The following is a 24,712-nucleotide window of genomic DNA, read 5'->3' on the forward strand; positions in this document are numbered from 1 at the left end:
ATTAATATGGCCGAGTAACTTGAGGTAGTCGATAACCGGTGTGTTTTGTTTCTCCCATGGGAGAGAGTTTGTGGAGTTCAATTTGATATTTATGAGATGGCTAAGAGAGTGCAGCGATATGGTGGAGAGATTGGATGTGGTGTTGGTAGCCATGAAGAGGGATCGGCGGAAAAGAAAAAGAAGAAAAACGGAGATGGTCAGCGAATTTTAGAAGAAGAAAAGGGCTTGATCTTGGCTGGCTGATACCATGTGATAATGGTAAAACCTTGATAAATTGCATACAACTTTTACAACTATAAATACATAAAGAATTGGTACAACAGTGAAAGAGAGAATATCTCATTTTCTCTATATTAATTAACAAAATTTTAATGTGAGGATTTAGAGAATTTTATTTATCCATATGTAACTCTATCATCTTTTCGCCCTATAATATAAAACAATACCAAAAGAATTTCTATAGTGCATGTTTTATTGCTTTTCAAACTAAGTGATGATTATTGTTGTATATTGTGCTTTATGATTAGTATCATATCTCATAATTTTTATACTTTTTAAAAACTTTAGTATTTATTTAATTTCTTTACTTAGATTATTAATAAGTTTACTTTTATTCACTTAAAATATTACTAAATGAGCTAAGGTTTTTTTCTCTTTTCCATATTTTAGATGAGTATTTTTTTTTATTTCGACTTAATTTTTACGAGTGTAGTTCAACATTTTGACGTCTATTTTTTGTTTGGTTTAACAATCTCGCAGCAATGCATGGGACTTAAATACTAGTTTACTAAAATATACAAACCACATTTAATGAGGAGGATATGATCGATTGACTAGGAGGAAATCAAGGTAGTGAGATGATAACTTATGGGATATGTTGACAGAGAGCTTTATCACGCCTTCTCTTAACTTGCAGGGTGTGGGATAATACCCCCTATTAAACAAAATTAATTGGATGAAATAATATGGGCCCCACCTGCAACTCACCTTTTTCCTCGTGACCATGGTGAAGCCTCTTCATTGGCACCCCTTGTTAAACGGCGGGGTATGGGCGATGGCCCCCCTATGACGCTATCGGAGATGAGATGGCAGAGGTGGCGTCCTCCACACCCTCCGGCCTAATAATGGGACTTTCATATGGTTCAAAGATATTTAAAAAATACTTGTTAAATGGAGACTCTATTAATCATTTGAATTCCTTGCATGTTCGTACAGCTTCGTATCAACGCATTTATAAATATAATACAAAGTACAAACCCCATCACACCAAATTGAACTTGACACCACTTAAAGAAAAAAGCAGTCAACCAGTAGCACACTCTATAGCTTCCTAACATCAATACAATCTCACTCTCAGGGAATTGATAAATAAGTGTATATATATGTAAAGATGATGAATTTGAAGGCATGGGTACTAAAGAGGTGTAGAAAAAAGAATAACACTTCATCTGTTGAGTGTGACAAGTGCTGGCAATGGGCATTGAGATGGGCCTCATCGTTCGCGCGTCAAGGAGAGAAGGAAGTTAGTATTCCAAGCGACGTCCCAAAGGGTCACTTGGCGGTGTATGTAGGTGAAAACTATAGGAGGTTTGTGATCAAGGTGAAGTTACTAAAACATCCTTTATTCAATGCATTGTTGGATGAATATGAGTTCAATTCTGATTCTAGATTCTATATACCATGTGATGAGGAGGTTTTTCTTGATGTAGTTGGGTGTGCCACGACCCCAACCGATCGAAGCATCTTGTGTTATTGAGTCTTGTTGTTTGTTCGTGCTAGATTATTTAATTTGGTGTATAAAAAGTCTTAATTTGAATCTTTTATCATTTGGTGTTGCTAGTTACCAAAGATGCATATTGTTTATGAACTGCCTTTTGAACAATATTTGAGACTGATCATGCAGATATTTATTTCATCCTAACACTAATTATGTTCTCAAATTATCATATATAAACAAATAAATGAGCAGATAGATGTTATCTTCTTTCTAAAACAAAAGTAGTTCTAATTATGAAATTAAATATCTCACTTGCTGAGACCGAATCATATTAGATAGAAGACGGTTGCTACAGTATATTGATGGCTACTTTGCTCAGGAAAAATGTGTGCATGGTAATAATTGGAGATCCTTTTTCCAAGCAGCATACATTTTATTTCATGTTTACTACTCAATTAATGCGTCAATACAACTACTAAATATACTACTTTTATTATTATTGGTTTTTCTATTTTGTAGGTTATATATAGAACGAGCTTAAAATGACGTAGTTAAGTTTAACTGGTTACTTTTTTAACTGGTCTGGTTAATTACTTTACCCGGTTATTTTCGGTTAATAACCTTTTTTTTTCCTTTTTTTTGAATTTTTCGGGTTTTTTTTTCAGTTAACCGGTTAATATACTAAATATCTATAACCAGTTACTAACCTACGATTAAAAATAATCACTAACCGGTTATTCTTCAAGCGGTTATTAACCGGTTATTTTGTGCACCTCTAGTTAACGGCAAAGGGTTAATTTTAATTACTATGTTTGTTTAATTCTATGATTTGGAGTGATAACGGCAATATCTTTGGTATTTACGGCTCAGTAACTCTTTTCTTGTGATCACCACCTGGGTTACGGTTTGGTTATTTTTTTTGTTTTAACTTTGAAATGTAGTATTTGTATTCCACAATTAATGTTTTATCGAATTGTGGCCTATGTGTTCGTATATATTCAGTGTTTGTGTTAATTTTGGAAGGGTTATTGTATGCCACTCAATGACTAATTCAACCATAGCCAGCTAAGTTAGAGAAACAACTGAGAATTTATACTAATAAATTGTGTCAAAAGTTAGTCAATCGAACAATATATATTATGTCTATGTAACGAGACAAATATTTATGTCAAACATATTTGTTAAGAGGTTGCAACCCTACTTGCATGATAGTATTGGTAAAGCATTTGAATGGGTGGGTATCAACCATATGCATGTGATTTGTATTTGTTTTGGTGTGATTGATTTCCGTGTTGATTCGACATATGGTTTTTAGTACGCCAACCGATGGCGTTCATTACATCCTAGTTAGTTTAGTTAAAGAGCGGATGATAAGCCTGTAAATACATGGATCCTGCTCTAGTTCAGTGATATGATGAAGATAAGCTATGTCTAATAGCCTATTAAACATTGTTATCACCGATTAAGTTATATAGGTTATGTAGTTTTTGCATGACGTACTGATGATCATCAGTTTCTTCATGGTGATTTGCTTGAAAATGTACATATGAAGGCTGACATTAAGGTGCATATTCAACCTCACACCGAATCAGTTAGAAATTCAAATTTGGTGTGCATGCTCAGAAAATCTTTGTATTGCCTAAAACAAATTTAAGTTTTGGGTGTGCATATATGCTCGGAAATATTGGTATCGAAACTTATGGGTTCCCAGGACCATTGTGAGCGGGCACGAGAACGTGTGTGTTGACAATTAAACGAAATCGTAACATACTTCACACCATGTTGTCTTCATGATAATAATTGAATACTAAACAAACTGAAATATGCAGAATTGAAACTAACCGTAACCGAACTTGTAATTGAAACTTAAACCAAACAGAACTTGATAAATACAAACTTCCAGTACATACAACTTTGATGTTTGGAACCCTATTTATACATGATGAAGGGTTGCGTATGAAGGGATGTGTCGATCACAGGAGATGTGTCGATTCCCTGATAACCGTTTGTACGGTTATATCATACTCGCACCCAACAAGCCCAAACTAAACATTAACCTTATGGACTCTAAACATTCGACCCATATCAACTAGATGGCCTACGGCCCAAATCAGAAAATAATAACTAAACACATTGTTCGACCCAATAAGAAAACAATAAAAACATAACATAACTTGCGGCCCATAACTTGGATTCGGATGGACTTGGTTATCGTCTTCAATCACCACCCTAAGCGAGAACATCCGAATTCTTCAAACTTGATCACTTGTTGTTGTTGTTGTTGGCGACCTCGACCACGATCACCAAATCATCATCACTTGAGTCGTCTTCAATCCAACCGTTGCTCTTTTCTTCGATCACCTTGCTTGCTTCCTTAGCTGCATCACTTGCAATCTTTTCTTTCTTGCGCATCATGAAATCGAAATACCATTCCACTAATTCCAAGTAGTAGATATAAGCAATCTTGACCACTTGTGCATCATCCGGATCATAACCGCATTTGAATGCTATTTCATCCCACGTATCATTTTCCATTACCTTCTTGAATCACCGTCACCTTTCAAAATGTGGTGTAATAAGATCAAACTAACATCATGTCCATCGAGTAGAGTAGGAGGCATAACACGCTCCTTAATGATACCGAGAAAACACGGTATAAACCAAATGATTATATCTTTCAAACGTGGCGTCATAGAACTTAGGATGGTTCGCTAACTCCTCGTGAAGTGTAATAAGATCAATCGTTTCTAGGCAACTTTCGATTATGATATCATCTTCGACGACATCATCTTCGGATTGTGAAAGTATCACCGCCCTTTCTCGTAACGCCTCTTTCGATTCGGACGGGTTATCCTTTAAACCCTCATAATAAACCATGAAACCCGCTTTCATCTTCTTCGAATACACAACTGCTTTCTTGTTCGTCCCCGACGAACCTTCATCGTATGCCTTCTTTTTCTTCTCCTTCTTGAATTCTTTCTCGTAGTAATCTTCGATTGTTTCACGTAATTTTTCCTTTTCAACCTTATGACCGTTATCAACGTCGAGATTTTCGTAAAACTTATCGAGATACTCTTGTTCGAGATCAACTTCCGACTTATCTTCGAAGAAATCATAACCCTTTGCTTTTCCACAAAACATCTTTTTCAAAACACACGTATCACCGAATGTGTGCATCTTGATTCCTTGGTATAGTAATTGTTCTAGACTCAAAACATTCTTATCGAGGCTAGGCACATAACTAACACAAGAAATCGTCTTGTACTTTCCATCCACCGGGATTTTTACTTCACCGATCCCGTGCACATACGAGAAATCTTTCCTATTTCCATTTGTAACCAACCCGAAGTGCCTTTTAAAACACTTAAACACTTTCTTGTTTCCGGTCATGTGCGTTTTGTAACTTGGTTCTACCACCCACATTGAATCCCAATCCCCATCGCAAGTGTCGTTAACTAAATAATCTCTTTCAGCGGGCAAACTGACGCGATATGACCAAATTGATGACACTTGAAACAACGGATCCCCGCTTTCCTTGGTCTTCCAACTTTTGCATTACCCTTGAAACCGGACTTCTTCACGAAACCCTTGGGAATTGTTTTCTTGGAAAATTTCTTCGTGGGTGATTTCCAAGAACGTGTGGATGGCTTCCCTTGCGCGTACTTATAACCGACCCTTCCGCTGCCCGGCCGCTCTTTCCACCACTTCTTGCGACATCAACGAAACCGGTTTCCACCGATTTACCCTTATCTCCCCTCAAACAACTTCCGTTGCCCTCATCCACGTTCTCCGCCTTCACAGAACCTTCCGGCTCTGATACCAATGTTGGTATCGAAACTTACGGGTTCCCAGGACCATTGTGAGCGGGCACGAGAACGTGTGTGTTGACAATCATAAACGAAATCGTAACATGCTTCACACCATGTTGTCTTCATGATAATAATTGAATACTAAACAAACTGAAATATGCAGAATCGAAACTAACCATAACCGAACTTGTAATTGAAACTTGAACCAAAACAGAACTTGTCAACCACCACCCCAAGGGTTGTGAAACCCCTTGGGAGACACCCATTCGCGATCGGCAGCCACAAGGGAAAGACAAGGGACGCGACTTTTGGAATCAAGGGACGCCCCTCTTCATGTTTATATCACATCCACATATTTAAGAGACGCACCCGTTCATGAAGAGACACGTCTATTCGTTCGCACCTTTTAGAAACTATAAATAGGGATAGATTTCATTTGTAGAATTCGTTCATTACATTCATTCACATTCAAATTCAATTACACTCATTGTATTCAGATTCATGTTATATTCAAGTTAGTTTATCATTTGCGATCTAGAGATCAAAGATCATTTTGGGCAACAGGAAAATCTTTGTATCGACAAAAAAAATTCAAGTTTGGTGTGCTAGCGGAAAATCTTTGTTATGGTCTAAAACAAATCTAAGTTTGATGTGCTGCTCGGAAAATCTTTGTATGGTCTAAAATAATATCAAAGTTTGGTGTGCACATATACTCGGAAAATCTATCGTCATTCAAGTTTGTTGTTCGAGCGGAAAATCTTTGTATGGTCTAAAACAAAATCTTAGTTTGATGAGCATGCTCAGAAAATCTTTGTATAGTCAGTCTAAAGCATATTACTCTCATCCTATCAAACAAGGCTATACCCACTTCACACTTGTTTTAGCTAGTTAATGTAGATGACATGTTACAATAATAGCACTGATAAAATTCTCTCAAATAACTAAAAAGATCAGTCAACTCTGAGTTTCACATGAAAGACCTTGGCTCTTTAGCAGTGGCGGACCCAGGATTTTATTTCAATGGGGTCCATTTTCGGGTCGGTCCTCATTCGGGTCGAGTTAAAGTGAGGTTTGAACTAGATTTTTTAAAAAAATAAGAAAAATGGGCTTATCAAGGATTGAACCCATGACCTCTTGGTGGAAAAGAGGGAGATTTACCACTACAACAACTTTCTTTTTATATCTATGGTGTCCACCTAATTGTATTTATGGGGTCCATATACAATTTAATGTACCGAATCTACTATTTTTTTTAAAAGATTGGGGTCCGGGGACCCCGGTGGCACCAATGTGGGTCCGCCCCTGCTCTTTAGGTTACTTTCTGTGATTACAGAACATATTAAGGTAGACTGTCACTAGCTATGTACATGATCAACTTAAAAAATAAATTGTTAGAATATGTATATATCAACAAAGGACCAACTAGCATATGATTTTACAAAACCATTTCCATGTTGAATGAACATCATATATAAGCTTCTTACCAGGTTGGGAGTTTCACAAGGTTCTTACACTCAACTTAAGAGACAGTACTGTTAACGAAACTTAATGGGCTAACAAACCTGAACCTAAATATAGGTATACCAACCCACATGAAACAATAACCACCTTTTACAACTACTAAATACTGGGTCAAGTTATTCTACAAATTCTTCTAATTGTAAGAAGTGTAAGAAGGATTTATAGAGTGACAAGTGTCTAATAACCTAAAACTAAACCCACTACATCACCACCAAAAACCTAAACACCCACCCCCACCCCCCCCCCCCCCACCACCACCCAAAAACCTAACCCCCCCCCCCCCCCCGCCCCCGCTGCAAAAAAAAAAAAAAAACAAAAAAAAAACTATACCTCACAAAAAACCCCCAAAAAACCTAAACCCCCACCCCACCCCCCCCCCCCCCCAAAACCTAAAAAAACCTAACCCCCCCCCCACCCCCCAAAATCCTAAAAAAAAAATCTAAAAAAAACTAAACACCCACACCCACCCCCCACACCCCCCACCCCCACCCAAAAACCTAAACCCCCACCCCCTCGGCAAAAAAAAAAAATAAAATAAAATAATAATAATATATATATTTTTTTTTTAGGGTGGGTGATGTGTGTGTGTGGGGGGGGGTTAGGTTTTTGGTGGTGGTGGATGTTTAAGGTTTTTTTTTTTTTTTTTTTGTAGTGGGTTTTTTTTGTGTAATGGTTTTTTTAGGTTATTGGACACTTGCACTTGTTACTCTATAAATCCTTCTTACACTTCTTACAATTAGAATCCTTTGTATTTGATCCTAATCCACTAAATACTCATGTAACTTTTGAACTCTTTCAGCGGTCTTTCATCTAAAACAAATAACAACATATCTTGTTTGACCAGGGTTTTCCAGCTGTTCATAACTGTTAAAGAAACAGGTACAATGATACAATATTAAGAAAGATTTAACAAAACAACATCTAAAATACAACTAACAAATTGGAAGAGGAGCACCACTCCATCCTTTAAGACATTCCAACAACGGATCGATCACTCGTCCTTTGCATATCGCGGTAAACACCTTGTCAAACTCCTCACCAGGCGATATAACATTCTCGCCAGTCAAATACCCAGCTCCCAGTTCTTCCCTGACAAATCGGTACAGCGGGTATGACCGACACGCCTTGATCCTGTTAGGGATTGCCAAGCTACCGTTGTCGAAACCGCTTCTTACATTCTCCACTTCTTTTGGCAAAATATCTTTTAGTTCCTCTTCGAAAACCTCGATCTTTTGGAAGATGGAAGTGCCTGCATCCTTCTCTTTCTCTCCGTTGTTTAAGGCGTGCTCGACAAGGACTTGTCGAAGCTTTTGCATCAAAGGGTAGGTGCTGCTGCAAGGGTCGTCAACGTATGCAAACACATACTCCCTGTCTACTACTCGAAGCAAGTCCTTCTCACAGAATCTCGACGGGTGGAGCTCACCGTTGACGCCCATTGTTAGGACCTTTTTGGCTACATGGTCCACGGTGTTCTTCACGGTGGCTTTCAAGTTCTCCTCCAAGTGTCGGAGGTCGATGGCTTGGCAAAGCGCCACCAGGTATGTAGATGACATGAGTTTTAATATCTCTACAGCTTCGGCGGTTTTACGCGAAGAAATCAAACCCAAAGAGTTAACATCCTGGTTGTGTTGTTCCGCACTTTGTACATGGTTAGTGACCGGGTTTGCAAGAAACTGGAGCTCCGAACAATAAGATGCCATTGCGATTTCCGCACCTTTAAAACCATAATCCAAGCTCGGGTTACGTCCGCCAGTAAGATTTGAAGGTAACCCGTTATTGTAAAAGTCATTTACAAGCTCGGAGAATTGGGCGAACATGAGTTTTCCAATCGCAGCGATTGCCAATCGTGTGTTATCCATGGAAACCCCGATTGGGGTTCCTTGGAAGTTACCACCATGCAACGCCTTGTTCCGAGAAACATCGATCAACGGGTTGTCGTTCACCGAGTTGATCTCTCTTTCAATCATTTTAGTCGATGAACGGATGACTTCAATCTGCGGGCCGAGCCATTGAGGCGATGTCCTTAGAGCGTATCGGTCTTGTTTCGGTTTCTGCAAAGGGTCCATTTCATGAACCTTCTGTGCAGCCTTAACATAATCACTTCCATCTAAAATGTATTCCATGATCGCGGCAGCCTCTATTTGGCCCGGGTGGTGCTTCAGTTTGTGCGTTAGGTGGTCTGTAAACTCCGGCTTTCCTTGCATAACCTCTGCGAAAATCGCGGACAACACTTCGGATAACAATGCAAGTACATTGGCATCAAAAAGAACCATGGAGGCCATCCCGGATCCCACTGCGGTACCATTAACAAGTGCTAGACCTTCTTTCGGCTGTAGCTCGAAAAACCCACCGTCTACACCGGCTACATTAAACGCCTTTTCGGCATTGAGTATCTCTCCATTGGGGCCAACCGCTTTTGAGTTGGGTCGGCCGGTGAGAAGTCCCGCAATGTAGGAAAGCGGAACGAGGTCACCAGACGCGGTGATGGTGCCACGGAGGGGCAAACACGGGGTGACATCCGCGTTGAGGAACTTTGTAATGGCTTCCAAGATCTCGAAGCGGATTCCGGAGTAACCCTGGAGGAGGGTATTGATCCTTACGAGCATGGCGGCTCTTGTTGCCGTATGTGGAAGAGTATGGCATGATTCCGTGCCATTGCCAAATATTCCGGCGTTCAAGAATCTGCCAAAAACATAAGAAGTTCATTTTAGTATATTGTTCTATACCGATCATATGACTTTGCTAGTGGTCATGTATGAGACATCATACGATCAATATAGTTAGGCGATACCATATAAAATCATACAAGCTGTATAATACATAAGGGCTCGTACGGTCGTATGATGCATCATTTTCTCTATATTATAGGGCATGTATGTCCATTTTCTTCTATAGTCCGTATTAAACAAAAGTGATGTCTAATGTCTAGTCAGTTGCGGAGCTTGACCAAAAGTTTCGGAGGGGCGGAAAGTCATGGGACCTAATTTATATATTATATAAGTATTCAGGCAAAATAATTGGAAGGCGATCCTTTATAATTTTAAAAATTTAGGAAGAAAAATCGGAAATTTTACACTTTTAACCGAAACATTGGGGAGCGGATGCACCCTCGGGTATCAACTAAGCTACGCCCCTGTGTATAGTATGCAAGTGGTGATCTTTTAGATGCAACCATTAACATTAAAATTCTCTTTTATGGGGTGTCAATATGTAAATGTCCATAACTAGAATAAGTAACTTGTTTTTTTTTTTTTTGAACGGCAAATTACAATAAGTAACTTCTTGGTTTTTTTTTGGTCTGGTCTATTCGCACACGCTCTTGGTCTATTTAAACACCCCAAAGCGCTCCGCTATGGCCAAAGTGGGGCGCTTTGGTGTAAAGTCAACAGACAAGGTCTGACAGGTTCAGTCCTTGTTTGTTGACTTTAAATCAAAGCGCCCCGCTTTGGCCTAAGCTGGGCGCTTTGGTTTTTTTTTTTTTTTCAAAACGCCCCGCTTTGGCCTAAGCTGGGCGCTTTGGGTTTTTTTTTTTTTTTTTTTTTTTTTTTTTTTACATTTTGGGCGTATTTTTGACTGGTGACTGGTCTACGTTTAAGTTCAAATTTTACATTTTTGGTCCAAATTTTACAATATTTAATTTGTTTGTGCACATATATCTAAAGGTGAAGTCTCATCTCAATATTTAATTTGTTGAGGCATCTCACTGTCATGTACAACCCTTTCCAACTCTTTGACTAGTCTCATCCGTGCTATAGTATACATTTAGCAGTTCTTGTGGGCTCCACAATGCCACTTGCCACAATGAAATATAGTATACATTAGGGTGTAGGGAGTGGTTAGACACTTGAAAGTGGTAAACTTCAAAATTAACCAATGAGAGTGTGCCACGTCATTCAGTCATAAGTGTTTAAACTATGGTAGCGTTTGGTATGAAGGAATAGATGATGGAATGGAATGGATCATTCTGATGGAATAAAAAGAAACAATTTCTATTCCTTGTCTTTTTTTGTCTATCAAATTGTACAAAGTAATGATTCATTTTATTATACGTAACCAAACATCATTCTATTCACGTATAAGTAACCAAACATCACAATGGAATGGAATGATCCATTTCATTCCATTGTCCATTCCATTACCTCGTTCATTCCATTCCCTCATTCATTCCATTACCACATACCAAACAGACCCTATGTTGAAAAGGGTTGGCAATGGTTAGACACTTGGTGAAGTGGTAAACTTTTTTTTAAAAAAAAGGTGTGATTGGTTAAAGATGGCATGGACCCCACTACCGACGGAGCTTAAATGAGTTCTTGTTAACATTTTTTGAAAAACAAAATTCATCTATAATGCCGACACGAAAAATTAATATGTTTGAAATATAACTGCTAGCTATATTTGACTAATATAGTAAGATGATAGCTAGATAGTAGAGGTGAGGGTCCATGAATGACACTAAAAGAAATTTTGTCTGACAAGTCGACTTTTTTCGACGGCTGAAGCTACTCTACCTTTTTAATGTATTAGATCCCAACATTATTTAGTGAAATCTTCTAGTTTATATAATGGTTAAGTGCTTTTAGTGGCGAAGCTTGAGATTTCTAACTGGGGGACGGAAGTCACCGTACCTAAAATTTCTATAAAACTAGGGGGTCGGAAACGTATATACCCAAAAATTTCTATACGAAATACATACTCTCCACTACTGAACGAAAAGTTAAATGTGTTTAATAATATTGACGTTAATTCTTTTACAATCCTAAAGTACGTTTGTGTTTGTTCAATATATGTGTTACATCACGTTAAAAACCGAATGTCACCCACACGACCCAATCAGATTCAATACGCACTTGTACGACCCAAAATGACAATATACATCATAATACTACAATTAATGAAAAAATACGTCATATACATGTACGGTAGGCGGCTGATACACATAAAACTACTCATAGGAGTACTTGTGCTTTCAAATCAAAATGATACGATATAATGGAATACGACATCACACGTAACCGATTTGATTCGGAACTTGCAGTATAGTCCATATATATTAAAAAATGATGTATAATGGAAAAAGCGTAAAATTTAGGCTATTATCGACGCGTTTGTGAATTAAAAACAATTTTAAAAAATTAAAAAAAGACCTTAGGCGCTGCGCTTTGACCTAAGAGGGGCGCTTTGCCCCAAAATGTAAAAAAAAAAAAAAAAAAAAAAAAAAAAAAAAAAAAAAAAACCAAAGCGCCCAGCTTAGGCCAAAGCGGGGCGCTTTGATGTAAAGCAACAGACAAGGTCTGACCGGTTCAGACCTTGTCTGTTGACTTTACACCAAAGCGCCCCTCTTTGGCCATAGCGGGACGCTTTGGGGTGTGAAAATAATTTTGGCCGTGTGTGATTAGCATGATCCTTTTTTTTTTCTTTTTTTGGTAACATGCTAAGGAACTCATAGTTGATTCTATTTTTAGGTGTTAGGTGCACTGTAGTTACTGTTGTTTGAATATGGTTGTCATATGGGTCCAGATCTGAACTCGTCTCATAGGGATCCGATCTACCGTTATTAATGAGATCATGTGAGCCACCGTTCAACGCCACTCATCTTTCCTCGTGGTAGGTGGCAAAACACTAATCTCTCACCTTTGACACGTCTCAACAACAAATGTATGATATTTCTTTTTCATTACTTTAGATTTTTCTTTTTTTTTTCATTAGCTTCTGAATTCGATTATGGGTTTTCTTAAATTTATTAGGTTTCTTATAAATTAGTGTATAAATATTTTTTTTCATTACTTAAGATGGATATGATTGAATGATTCTGCTGTTAGTACGATAATACTTCAATAGTTAATAAATGATCCAAATTTATCGTTAAAAAAAAATAGTTACTATTAGATTTTTATGGGTTATATTTTTGTTTGTTTGTCTTGAAAATTCGCTAAACGAAAACTTGTTTAATACCTATAGAAGTAACAACTCATTTATTAAAATTTTATTTTTGTTTGTTTGTCCAGAAAAGTTGTTAAACGAAAACTTGTTTAATACCTATAGAAGTAACAACTCATTTACTTAATACCTACAGAAGTAACAACTCATTTATTAAATTAATTATGTGAAGTTTATGTATTCAATTTTGTATAATTTTACTTAATAAAAAAGTTTTGAGATTTTATGTAATCTTAACATCAAACATAATTTACTATAATCCAAATTCTGTAAATGTTATATACATAATATAAGAAAAGTTACTCGCGTTAGTTATTCTAAATAATATAGAGATCACCTCATCAAATATTAACCCGTTTAAACTGTAATAAAAATTATTTTCTTAAATAAGTTTATAAATATACAGGTTTAAAAGTAATGATTTTTTAAATAAGTTGATAAATATACAGGTTTAAAAGTTTCAATATATAATAAAATTGGATTGAGTGAGTTTCTGTGTAAAACATTTTTAGATTGTTTGTGAAATATAATTTGCTCAGAAACTTTATATTTATCACAAAATCTTTTTCACAAATATTTTTTAGTAAATCGAACTCTAGTGATTTAACCAAGAAAGTTTGGCAAACTACAAGTAGTATGTACTTTGTTTATTATGGTAAAATACAAATGTTTATAATTAATTAGTAAATATTGTCGATTATATCTTCACAACCTGACAACACTTTAATGTGCTTTAGTTTAGTAATAAAAAAATGTTCCATTTTTGTTTTACGATTGAATTGAAACGTTTAAGAAATATATAATACTTTCAGTGCAATTAATTAAATAGTAAACATACAACACTTTATTAAGTTTCCTTTAATATTTTTTATAATTTAATTACAAAGTACATTGTTAAAAAAAGTACTAATACTGTAATTTCCATCCAATGTAAAGCTTTACGTCATTTCAAATTTGGCTAACATACGGTAGATTAGGTATAATTTGGTGTAATTTAAAAGCAGTGTCATTGTAATATTCGTCGTTAAAAAAAGTCTAAAAAGCGTTAAAACTTGATACATTATTTCATACCATCTAGTAAGTTAGGCCAAAATATTTACTAGATGAGAAAATCATAAATGTATTAACACCAAAAAAATCCTGAAAAACATTTGTATAATTCACTAATAATAAAAATAATCACCTGATAAGTTCTTTTTGAAGTGCACCACCTTGCTTAGTCCTCCTATGAGACGTGGCTCCAAACCCAGTAGTAACACCATAACTATCAGTCCCTTTATTCATGCTCTCCATAACCCAATCACTACTCGCCTTTACCCCGGCCCTCGCGGCCTCTGAGAGCTCCACTTTCACGCTGGAGCTCTCGCAGGCCGCGATCCCCGCAACCTGGGAGACTGTCAGTGTCTCTCCCCCAATTCTCACCACCGGGTTGCGGAACTCGGACACCATCCGTTTAACCTCATCAAGGTGGCTCCCCGTTAACGCCTCCGCAGCCGCACCCCAGTTTAATGGATCACCGTTTACGCATAAGTTGGTTCCAACACCGTTTGAATGCACCATTTCTACGGTTAAACTCCCCATTTTAATTTCAAGAGTATGAAATTAAACACCCAACGCTTTTTTTTTTGTGTGTTTGTTTGTTGTGGAGAGAGAGAGAGAACGAGGAGGGATGCTTGCCGAGGTTGGGGGGATGTGGCTTATATAGATGTATTTTCGGTTTAGTTTAATTTTGGTGCATGTTTTTGGTAGGTATGGCTTTTGCATTTTTCTCTTGTGTAATAATAATAACTAGGGTTAAGACCCGTCTGCGTTGCGGCGCGAGTACATCGTAAACATTGAATGGATTAGTCCAAACGTTATATGATGCATTAACCATATGAAAACACACATTTCGACGTATCCAGTTGAACTCAGTGTAACCTGTATAAGCATTGTGATTGGATCAAACGTAAAGTAAATGGACTTCATATCGAACAATCATAACGTATTATATGTGACCCAACTCATACATAGAAAATGTAACGGGTATTAAAGAAAATATGCACATGTAATCGAAAGGGATTAATTAGAGATTTCGGAAAAAAAGGAGAAAAAGAAACCATAATTTGACTCCACTTGGTTCGAAAAAAAACTTTACGAAACATACATAAAATAAACACGAAAACATGTTATTTTTGACCTGAATCATTTCCCAAAAAAAATTACTTCGAAACGTAGAACAACTTCAATTTATACCAAAACGTACATAAAATATGCACGTAAAAATGGGTTCTTTAAACGAAAACATGTTATATTTGACCTGACTCGTCTATAAAAAAAGTTTACATCGGAATATAGAACAAATCATATTTATACATACCCGTACATAAAATATGCACATAAAAAATAGTTTTTAAGTAAAGGAAGTATAGGGGTAAACCGAAACAAAATATTAGTAAAAAAATTAATAGGTTAAAAACGTTCGTAAAACCGTGCCAAGTAGCACCAATGCCACAACGACATTGACTCTCAACATCGTAAAAATAAAATAGATAACATGGTAAAAATTACACTGAACGAAAAAGAGACTAAAATTGTTGAACCATGCACACCCGTTACAGTGTCTTAATGCAAAGAAATTAACCAGAAACGTAAAACGTACAAAATAATAACTTAGTCGATCTAGGACCCACCCGTTGCAGGGAAATTTTCAAAGGGGAAAAAATAGAGCAAAAACGTTGAACCTCAAATGCACGCTACGACATGTTAACTCGCAAAATTTAGAACGAAACGTAAAACGAAAAACGTGCGAAAGATAAAAGGTATGGGGGACGAAAGTTATAAATAATAAAGTGTTGTGTTAAATTATAAAAGATGAAAAAGTTTGAGTTAAAAGTAAAAATTTCAAATGTGTTAAAATGTAAAAGAGAAAACTTTAAGGTTAAAAGTGAAAAATCAATTTTTTTTTTTTTTTTTGAAAAAGTCCCCAAACATGGGGTACAAGTGATGATGCAAAATAATAATAATAATAATAATAATAATAATAATAATAATAATAATAATAATAATAATAATAATAATAATAATAATAATAATAATCACTAAAAAGGTAGTTTGACCCAAGAAATTAAATAAAATGTACACTAACTTTTGTAAAGTTATAATAATAATAATAATAATAATAATAATAATAATAATAATAATAATAATAATAATCACTAAAAAGGTAGTTTGACCCAAGAAATTAAATAAAATGTACATCAACTTTTGTAAAGTTATTGGAGTTAAAAGGTAGTTTGACCTAAGAAATTAAATAAAATGTACACCAACTTTTGTAAAGTTATTGGAGTTAAAAGTCGAAGGTTAAAGGTTCAACTTTTTCCAACATCTTTGTAAAAAGACGCAAAGTCGACTAATGGAGCTGAAATTTAGTATGCACTAAAAAAATTAAAATAGTGTCGGCTCTTTTAGCAGTTAGCCCCCTCTTGTGACAAGAAAAACACAAAATACCCAAATCAAGTATTATTGAAAACCCTAAACAAGATCTGAATGTTTACAGAATAATGATTACAATCAATAAGGAAATCTCAATACCTCACAAGATTTATCAACACGATAATCTAACTACAAAGAACAGGTTTACTCACTAACAAACACACAGATGCAAGATGAATCTGTGTAAACTAACAAGTGAAAACTCTAGTCGCCTATTGAGGTGAGAGAAAGATATGTTGTGACTAAATAAGAGTTCTAGACTAACAAGTGAAAACTCTAGTCGCCTATTGAGGTGAGAGAAAGATATGTTGTGACTAAATAAGAGTTCTAGACAACTCTATCCTTTTTATGTCAAATACATAATACTCCGTATGCAAGATTTAGACGAGTGTATAATACGCAAAGGCATAGGCCAAGGCCGGCCTTAGCCAACCCAATGCATAAGTCTTCTAACAACTTCATTCCAACACAGCTAACAGCCCACGACATCAGCCCAATAGAACATCAAGTCCACTTGCACAGGTCTTTTAGTCCAGTCCATGCTTCCTTAATGCATATTGTACCTGACACAAAAGCAAACATACCTTAAACATCAATTAAACATTAATACAAAAATCATATATAAATTATAATATATGTGTAACAACATAAGTGTGACTCATTTCATGTTAGTCATTGAGATAAATTTGATATTATCAATTTCAATACCCCTCTCAGATCAATGACTAAGAAATCTTGCATCTTTAACTGTATACACAGAAGAGCATGTTGAGTAGCCAACATACCTCTTGTAAAAAAATATGCGATTTGATCATTTGACTGTACACCAACAATTTTAATAACATCTTTGGATATCTTTTCTCTCGAGAAGAAAAGATCAAGTTCAAAGTGTTTGGTTCGATCATGAAACACATGATTTGAAGCAATCGATAAGGCTGCAGTGCTATCACAAGCTAAACACATAAGAAGTTTCACAGTTATACCAAGCTCACTCAACACATTTATAAGCCACAAAACTTCACAAGCAGCAACACACAAAGCTCTATATTCAACTTCTGTTGAAGATCTAGAGACGGTGCTCTACTTCTTACTTTTCCAAGATACTAAAGCATCTCCTAAAAAAACACAAAATCCAGCGACAGGTTTTCGAGACTCTGTCGCATACTTTCCCCAATCAGAATCTGCAAATGCCTTTAATTCAAGACATTCACTTTTCATGATCACAATCCCATTTCCAAGGGATTTATTCCAATATCTTAAAAGTTTGTAAGCAATCTCCAAACGTCCCACAGTAGGACTGTGCATATCATCATTATCATGCTCAGTAAATCCCACCAATAGCAAAGCAAAAGTAGGGTCTGAGAGGGTAAGATGTAGACAGCCTAACCTCTACCCCGTAGGAATAGAGAGGTTGCTTCCAGTGAGACCCCCAGCTCGATAGTAGTTTTGCATCAAGCCTTGGACATAAGGCACATAACACTCAGCACTCGAGACAAAGACCGATTAGTGAATGTACCCTTTAGTCTTTCAGCTATCAACGCCACCACATGATGCATGATTAACCGTCCTCAGCTTTTAACGTTATTTTCACAAAATTAGTAAAATAACATTAAAATTAGTGCAATAGTAGGACTATGCATATACTAACTAAAAAAATGCACACTATATGCAATATCAGGTCTTGTATGAGACATATAAATAAGCTTGCCTACCAACTGGTGTGTGTAAGGTGTAATATGTTTTTATTAATATTTTAAGCCAATTTTACACATTAGTCAAGTTTTAAATTTATAAAACACGATATTCTACTAACACTAAACACACACATGGGCAAGTACACCCATCGTGAGCGTAGTATAGCGTTGGTGAGATACCGAGGTCGTCCAAGGACACAAGAGCTTTTAGTACCGGTTTATCCTCAACGTCTAATCAAACCAAAATTTTTGAGAAAAGATTTTAAACATGAAAAATAAAAACTAAAAATGCTGAAATAAAAATAAAAACAGATAGACAAGATGAATGACTTGGATCCGACTCGCCTTTAATGTATCCTTTGATGATTTCCGCACTTTTGAACTTTTTAAGAGATTATCTTAGTTATAGTAGTAGGCCCCTCTTTTGAAGGTGACGTTACCCTCAACCCAGTGGTTTGAGTCAGCAAGGAGACAATCCCAAAGGGTCGGAATATTGGAAGATAATTAATTAAGTTATTAATGCGAAAAGTGGTAGGCCCCTCTTTTGAAGGTGACGTTACCCTCGGCTAAGTGGTTTGAGTTAGCAGGGATACAATCCCAAGTAGCCGGTTTAATGTATTAATAATAATTTACATATGAGGGGATCAAGCCATTCGCACCCCCGCCATCCAATACCAGTGGGTATTGAAGGAGGTCCTAGTAAGTTTGACCCAGGTTCTTGCAGGATCTATACACTGAACAAGATAAGAACCTTACTAAACCATTCCCTTAACCGCCGACCAGGTAGCAAACATATCTCTATATAGACCCTAGAGATATGAATGATGTAAATCTTTTACTTTATATAGACAGTAAAGTAATGCCAAGACACCACGGATAAATGATAAAGAAGTTTCACCTTCAACATAAGAAACTAGTTATTAAAGTCATTAATACAAAACCAAATAAAAAAAATAAAAAGTGTGAAAAGATTAAAAATCAAAAGTAATACATTAAATGCTTGTCTTCACCAAGTGATGTAAGAGACTTAGCCAAACATGGCCTTTGATTGACAAGAACTCTTACTATCAATCTTGGATCGCGAGACTACTACACACACTCTAAGGTGGATGATGGATGATGGTGGTGGAGGTGGGTGTTGTAGTTGTGGTGGAGTGGTGGCAAAGTGGGAGAGAGGTGGTTTGCCAAGGGATGCCTTTAAAGTGAACCAAGCACCTCTATTTATAGCCTGAACAGAAGCCCGGCCACGGCCTCATGTCCGCTGGACTCGCCCCCGTGGCCATCCCTTTTCTCTTCCTTCATTAATTGCATTTGTCTACTTGATATGACCCGTGTTCGCTGGGCAAGGCCCCGTGTGCAGAAGCGTATCTGTACTACCAAGATTTGCAAGATTATGCAAATCTTAGCGATGACCACGCACCGTGTTGAGCTGGGCACGCCCCCGTGGTGGGCGTAGAAGCTTCCACAACTTTGTACATTTCTGTAGACATCTGACCATGCCCCCGTGTCCAGTGGGCACGGGCATTGGTCAGCCTCCTGTTTCTTGTTTTTACTCATGGAGATGTTGTCGAGGGGTCGGGCATGTCACGTTTATTCCTTTTATTTGTATCTATGTTAGTTTTTGCTGCAAATTTGTTCCTTTTGTTTGTTTAAGCTCATTTGGTCGTGAAAATACAAAAAGAAGACAAAAGCACAATTTTTCCAACATTAGTACTAAAAAAATGGTTAGTTTTATTCCTCATTTGATGTAATTTATATGTTGCATTTTACACACATCAAATACCCCCACACTTGAATCTTTGCTTGTCCTCAAGCAAAACTCTTTATTATGTGGCTTACACACCCAAATGGAATGGGTAGAAGAGAAGTTTTGGGCTTGTCTTGAGTGTCAGGAATCCAAGATCTTTTATTGGGATTTATTTTTATACTATTTACAATCCTATTCGTTATGATTTATTTAGAACGTTTCATAAGAGAAATTACTTATTTGGGCATAACATGCCTCTTTAAAATTCCATTTATATACAAGTTCACATACCTCACGGGAGACACTCAACACTCGGCCGAAGATGTATTTTTGTGAAACACTCGAGACCGACATGGAACTTACTTCTACCATATGCTTGCCAAGCAATCAAACCTCCTCCTTTTTAACTATAAACCTTTGTAAATATCAAGAGGACTTGGGAAAAGGGTTAGGCTTGGGCCAAATGTAGGTGGTTTTGGTTAGTGGTTAGTAAAAAGGGCTAAAAGCGTAAAAAGCGTCGGTCGTCGTAAAACTTTTCGTTTTTGTGACTTTTATTCAAACTAAGCATTTTCAAACAAAGTTGCTTTGAGGAACTTGTTTGTTTATTGCTAGACTTTCATTTTTTTTTTTTTTTGATAAAGAAGTGTCAATAGAAAACCGAGCTTTTTACTAAAATAAAGGGTTAAAGAGAAGAAAGGGTTTTTGGTGAGTAAAGGGTGTTTGTTTTGTGGGTTTAGAAATGAAAAAGTTTAGGCTCAAAGGGGTTAACTAGGGGTATTTTGGGTAGGTGATAAAGAAAATGAAAAATAATGGTGTTGAAAGGAAAATGGGTTAGTCCTAATGTCTCTATCATTTACTTACTTGGGTTCAAGTTGATAAGGACCGGGAATGTATCGTCGTGGCAAGTTCTAGAGTCGTAAGAACCAAGCGGCTATTCACACAAGAAACGAAAAATGAGCATTTAGTTTAAAGATATATGCATGTATGCTCAATAAAGGCTCACAACTCACTTGTTGTGGGAATGGGTTTATAATGTGATCAAATATATATATAATCAAATTTTAATTAGATTTGTCATGCCGTTTCATAATTTTCTTATATTGGTTCTTTTTATCACGACGCTATCTGTTGTAAATTTGTAAAAATATAACCTTTTTAGAACTTGTTATTCCCAAATTAATCCAAGACAAGTAAAAAATGAATTTTTTTTTTAAATTTGGGATGATTAGCGGTTTCAATAGAGTTTTGTGTAAGGCTTGTTATTAGGACTTGCAAAATTCAAGGTTTTGGCATCCCCCCCCCCCCACACACACACACTTAAATTACACATTGTCCTCAATGTGTCCCAAAAATAATTTTTAGGTTGATTGAATGTGAAAAAGGGTGTTAAAAACAAGTTTTTATGTTACTAAGAAGCTGAACACGGGGTGTGGTGGGCTGAGCACGGCCCCGTGGTCAGACTGCTAGTAACAAAAAGTTATAGAAAGTTGACCACGGGGCGTGCCCAGTGGACACGGGGTCGTGGTCAGTTACCTGTTAGATTTTTTTTTTTTGTAGAGCCCTGGACACGGTGGCGTGTTGGGTGGCCACGACCCCGTGCTGCACATGCTGAAATGATGGAAAAATTGACGGAAGGCTATGTTTTCATGCATGGGGTGCGGTTTTAACGTCCCTTTGGCAATATCCACCTTTTCGAGTGTGATTTATTCCTGAAAAGTAATACTAAACTAGAAAACATAAAAGTTAAACTAATCTAAAACTAAGGATAGTTCCGCGGAATGCCTCCGTGGTGCGCCACGTTTATAAGGGTCCTTGGCTAGACCCACCTTATCGGGTGGTTCTGGCTCATCTTCAATTAGGGGATCGTCATTGCCAATTGGATATTTCATTGATTGTTCAAGATCGACATACCTTTTATAGGCCCCTAATTGAATGGGTAGGTTATTTTGCTTCCGATTAATCAAAGCTTTATGGGTTTTCACAAAAGGTCGTCCCAACACAAGTGGAGCGTCATCGAGGATGACGAAGTTAGTTGGGACTACCGTTTGATTAGTTTGGACCAACACATCTTCAACTACTCCCATTGATTTTATTATTTTCCGATTAGATAGAAAATTGGGTATTTGAAGTGGAGAAAAATCACCAATACTTATTTTTTCGAAAATGTAGTTTGGCATTATATTAACACAAAGATCTTTATCGATTGTAATATTACTAATAATGGAATTTTGAAAGAAACATGGAACCGCTGTAATGTTAATTTCAAATGGATCATCTTTTATTAGCGTAGTTTGATCACTTGTTAACTTAATGCTCACCACTTCGTCAATTTTAGTGTTAGTGTTTAACTCTTTTAAAAACTTAGCATGAGTAGGTACCAAACAATGGTTTTTGAAAGAAGGTGACAAGATGTTAATTTCTTGAAAATTAGACTCTTTTTGAATGTTGTCGGACTCACCTTTTTCGTTGTTTAGTTCATGTGTCGGTTTTTCACTTACTTGTTCTTCCATTTTTACCTCTTCTACTATCACTTCTTTAGTACAAGTTACCTCTTCCCTTGCGCAGGATTCCTCTTCCCTTGCGCGGGCTTCTTTTATATAACGCTCGATAGTTTTAAGGTGTTCTATTATCTTCTCGGATACGGGAGAGATAGTTGGTGGTTCATCAAAGCGATCGGAATAAATATCCCCACTGCTTGAGTTCGGAAGTTCGATCCTTGGTTCCTCATAATACTCATATGAGGTAGATGGTTCATACCATTGTTCCTCATTGTAAGTATATGTTGGATAAAGGTCGTAACTTGGTTCTTCATAATACTCATATGAGGTGGGTTGTTCACGCCATGGCTCCTCATAGTAAGTATATGAAGGAGATGACTCATAACTTGGTTCTTCAAAGTATGAGTATGGAGGCTCATACCTTGGTTCATCAAGATAGGAGTATGAGGGAGAAGGTTCATACCTTGGCTCTTCATAATATGTGTATGAAGTGGTTGGCTCGTACCTGGGCTCCTCATAGTATGTGTACGAAGGGGATGGTTCAAAGAGGTCACAATATTGTACCGAATGAGGATTACCACAAATGGTACAATACTCTTCTTCATAATCATCCTCCTCATAGTGGTAGTTGTAATCTCCTGAGTATTGATCTATAAGAATCACTCAGCAGACCACAACAGAGTCTCGGGACCAGAAAACAAAAATAAAAACGGAAACAAAGGCTCACCACGGCCTCGTGTTCAATGAGCACGGCCCGTGTTCAGATCCTGTATCTGGGCATTTTGATAAATGTGAGTGGTTTTGTTCAGCACGGGGGCGTGTTCAGTGAACACGACCCTGTGTTCAGACTCTGTAACTGGGTGTTTTGTTAATTTTGTGCAGCACGGGGGCGTGTTCAGTGAGCACGGCCCCGTGTTCAGACTACTATAATGCAAAAATTTAAGAAAAATGCAGAAATGTGCGCACAGTTTTAAAAAAGTTTTGAAAAACGATTAGGCCATCGATTCTAAGCTTTCTTAAAATCCTTGTGTCCCAGGCAGCGACGCCAAAAACTTGGTGTGTGTAAGGTTTAATATGTTTTTATTAATATTTTAAGACAATTTTACACATTAGTCAAGTTTTAAATTTATAAAACACGATATTCTACTAACACTAAACACACACATGGGCAAGTGCACCCATCGTGAGCGTAGTATAGCGTTGGTAAGATACCGAGGTCGTCCAAGGACACAAGAGATTTTAGTACCAATTTATCCTCAATGTCTAATTAAACCAAAATTTTTGAGAAAAGATTTTAAACATGAAAAATAAAAACTAAAAATGCTGAAATAAAAATAAAAATAAAAACAGGTGGACAAGATGAATCACTTGGATCCGACTCGCCTTTAACGTATCCTTTGATGATTTCCGCACTTTTGCACTTTTTAAGAGATTATCTTAGTTATAGTAGTAGGCCCCTCTTTTGAAGGTGACGTTACTCTCAACCCAGTGGTTTGAGTCAGTAAGGATACAATCCCAAAGGGTCGGAATATTGGAAGATAATTAATTAAGTTATTAATGCGAAAAGTGGTAGGCCCCTCTTTTGAATGTGACGTTACCCTCGGCTAAGTGGCTTGAGTTAGCAGGGATACAATCCCAAGTAGCCGGTTTAATGTATTAATAGTAGTTTACATATGAGGGGATCAAGCCATTCGCACCCCCGCCATCCAATACCAGTGGGTATTGAAGGAGGTCCTAGTAAGCTTGACCTAGGTCCTTGCAGTATCTATACACTGAATAAGGCAAGAACCTTACTAAACCATTCCCTTAACCCCCGACCAGGTAGCCAACATATCTCTATATAGACCGTAGAGATATGAATGGTGTAAATCTTTTACTTTATATAGACATTAAAGTAATACCAAGACACCACGGACAAATGATAAAGAAGTTTCACCTTCAACATAAGAAACTAGTTATTAAAGTCATTAATACAAAACCAAATAAAAAGTGCGAAAAGATTAAAAATCAAAAGTAATACATTAAATGCTTGTCTTCACCAAGTGGTGTAAGAGACTTAGCCAAACATGGCCTTTGATTGACAAGAACTCTTACTATCAATCTTTTATCCCGAGACTACTACACACACTCTAAGGTGGATGATGGATGATGGTGGTGGATGTGGGTATTGTAGTGGTGGTGGAGTGGTGGCAAAGTGGGAGAGAGGTAGTTTGCCAAGGGATGCCTTTGAAAAGAACCAAGCACCTCTATTTATAGCCTGAACACAAGTGTAACACCCCGTGTTTCGAAAGTCAAAGTCAAAGTCAACATTT

General features: G+C 36.9%; 2 protein-coding genes across 2 annotated transcripts; one reads left to right on the top strand and one right to left on the bottom strand.

Annotated features, from left to right (window-relative positions):
- Window positions 1-1,390: 1,390 nt before the first annotated feature.
- Window positions 1,391-1,756, top strand: LOC110899021 (auxin-responsive protein SAUR50). The gene has a single exon (XM_022145884.1). It carries the CDS (start codon window positions 1,391-1,393, stop codon window positions 1,754-1,756), a length of 366 nt encoding a protein of 121 aa, XP_022001576.1.
- A 6,070-nt stretch (window positions 1,757-7,826) lies between these two features.
- Window positions 7,827-14,662, bottom strand: LOC110925465 (phenylalanine ammonia-lyase-like). Its single transcript, XM_022169420.2, has 2 exons — window positions 14,171-14,662; window positions 7,827-9,729 (listed from the first exon to the last, which is right to left on the bottom strand). The coding sequence occupies exons 1-2, from the start codon at window positions 14,566-14,568 to the stop codon at window positions 7,980-7,982; spliced, it is 2,148 nt and encodes a 715-aa protein (XP_022025112.1). The 5' UTR covers window positions 14,569-14,662; the 3' UTR covers window positions 7,827-7,979.
- Between the last annotated feature and the right edge of the window lie 10,050 nt (window positions 14,663-24,712).

This window comes from Helianthus annuus, chromosome 7 (genome assembly GCF_002127325.2).
Source record: "Helianthus annuus cultivar XRQ/B chromosome 7, HanXRQr2.0-SUNRISE, whole genome shotgun sequence".
Lineage (NCBI taxonomy): Eukaryota > Viridiplantae > Streptophyta > Magnoliopsida > Asterales > Asteraceae > Helianthus > Helianthus annuus.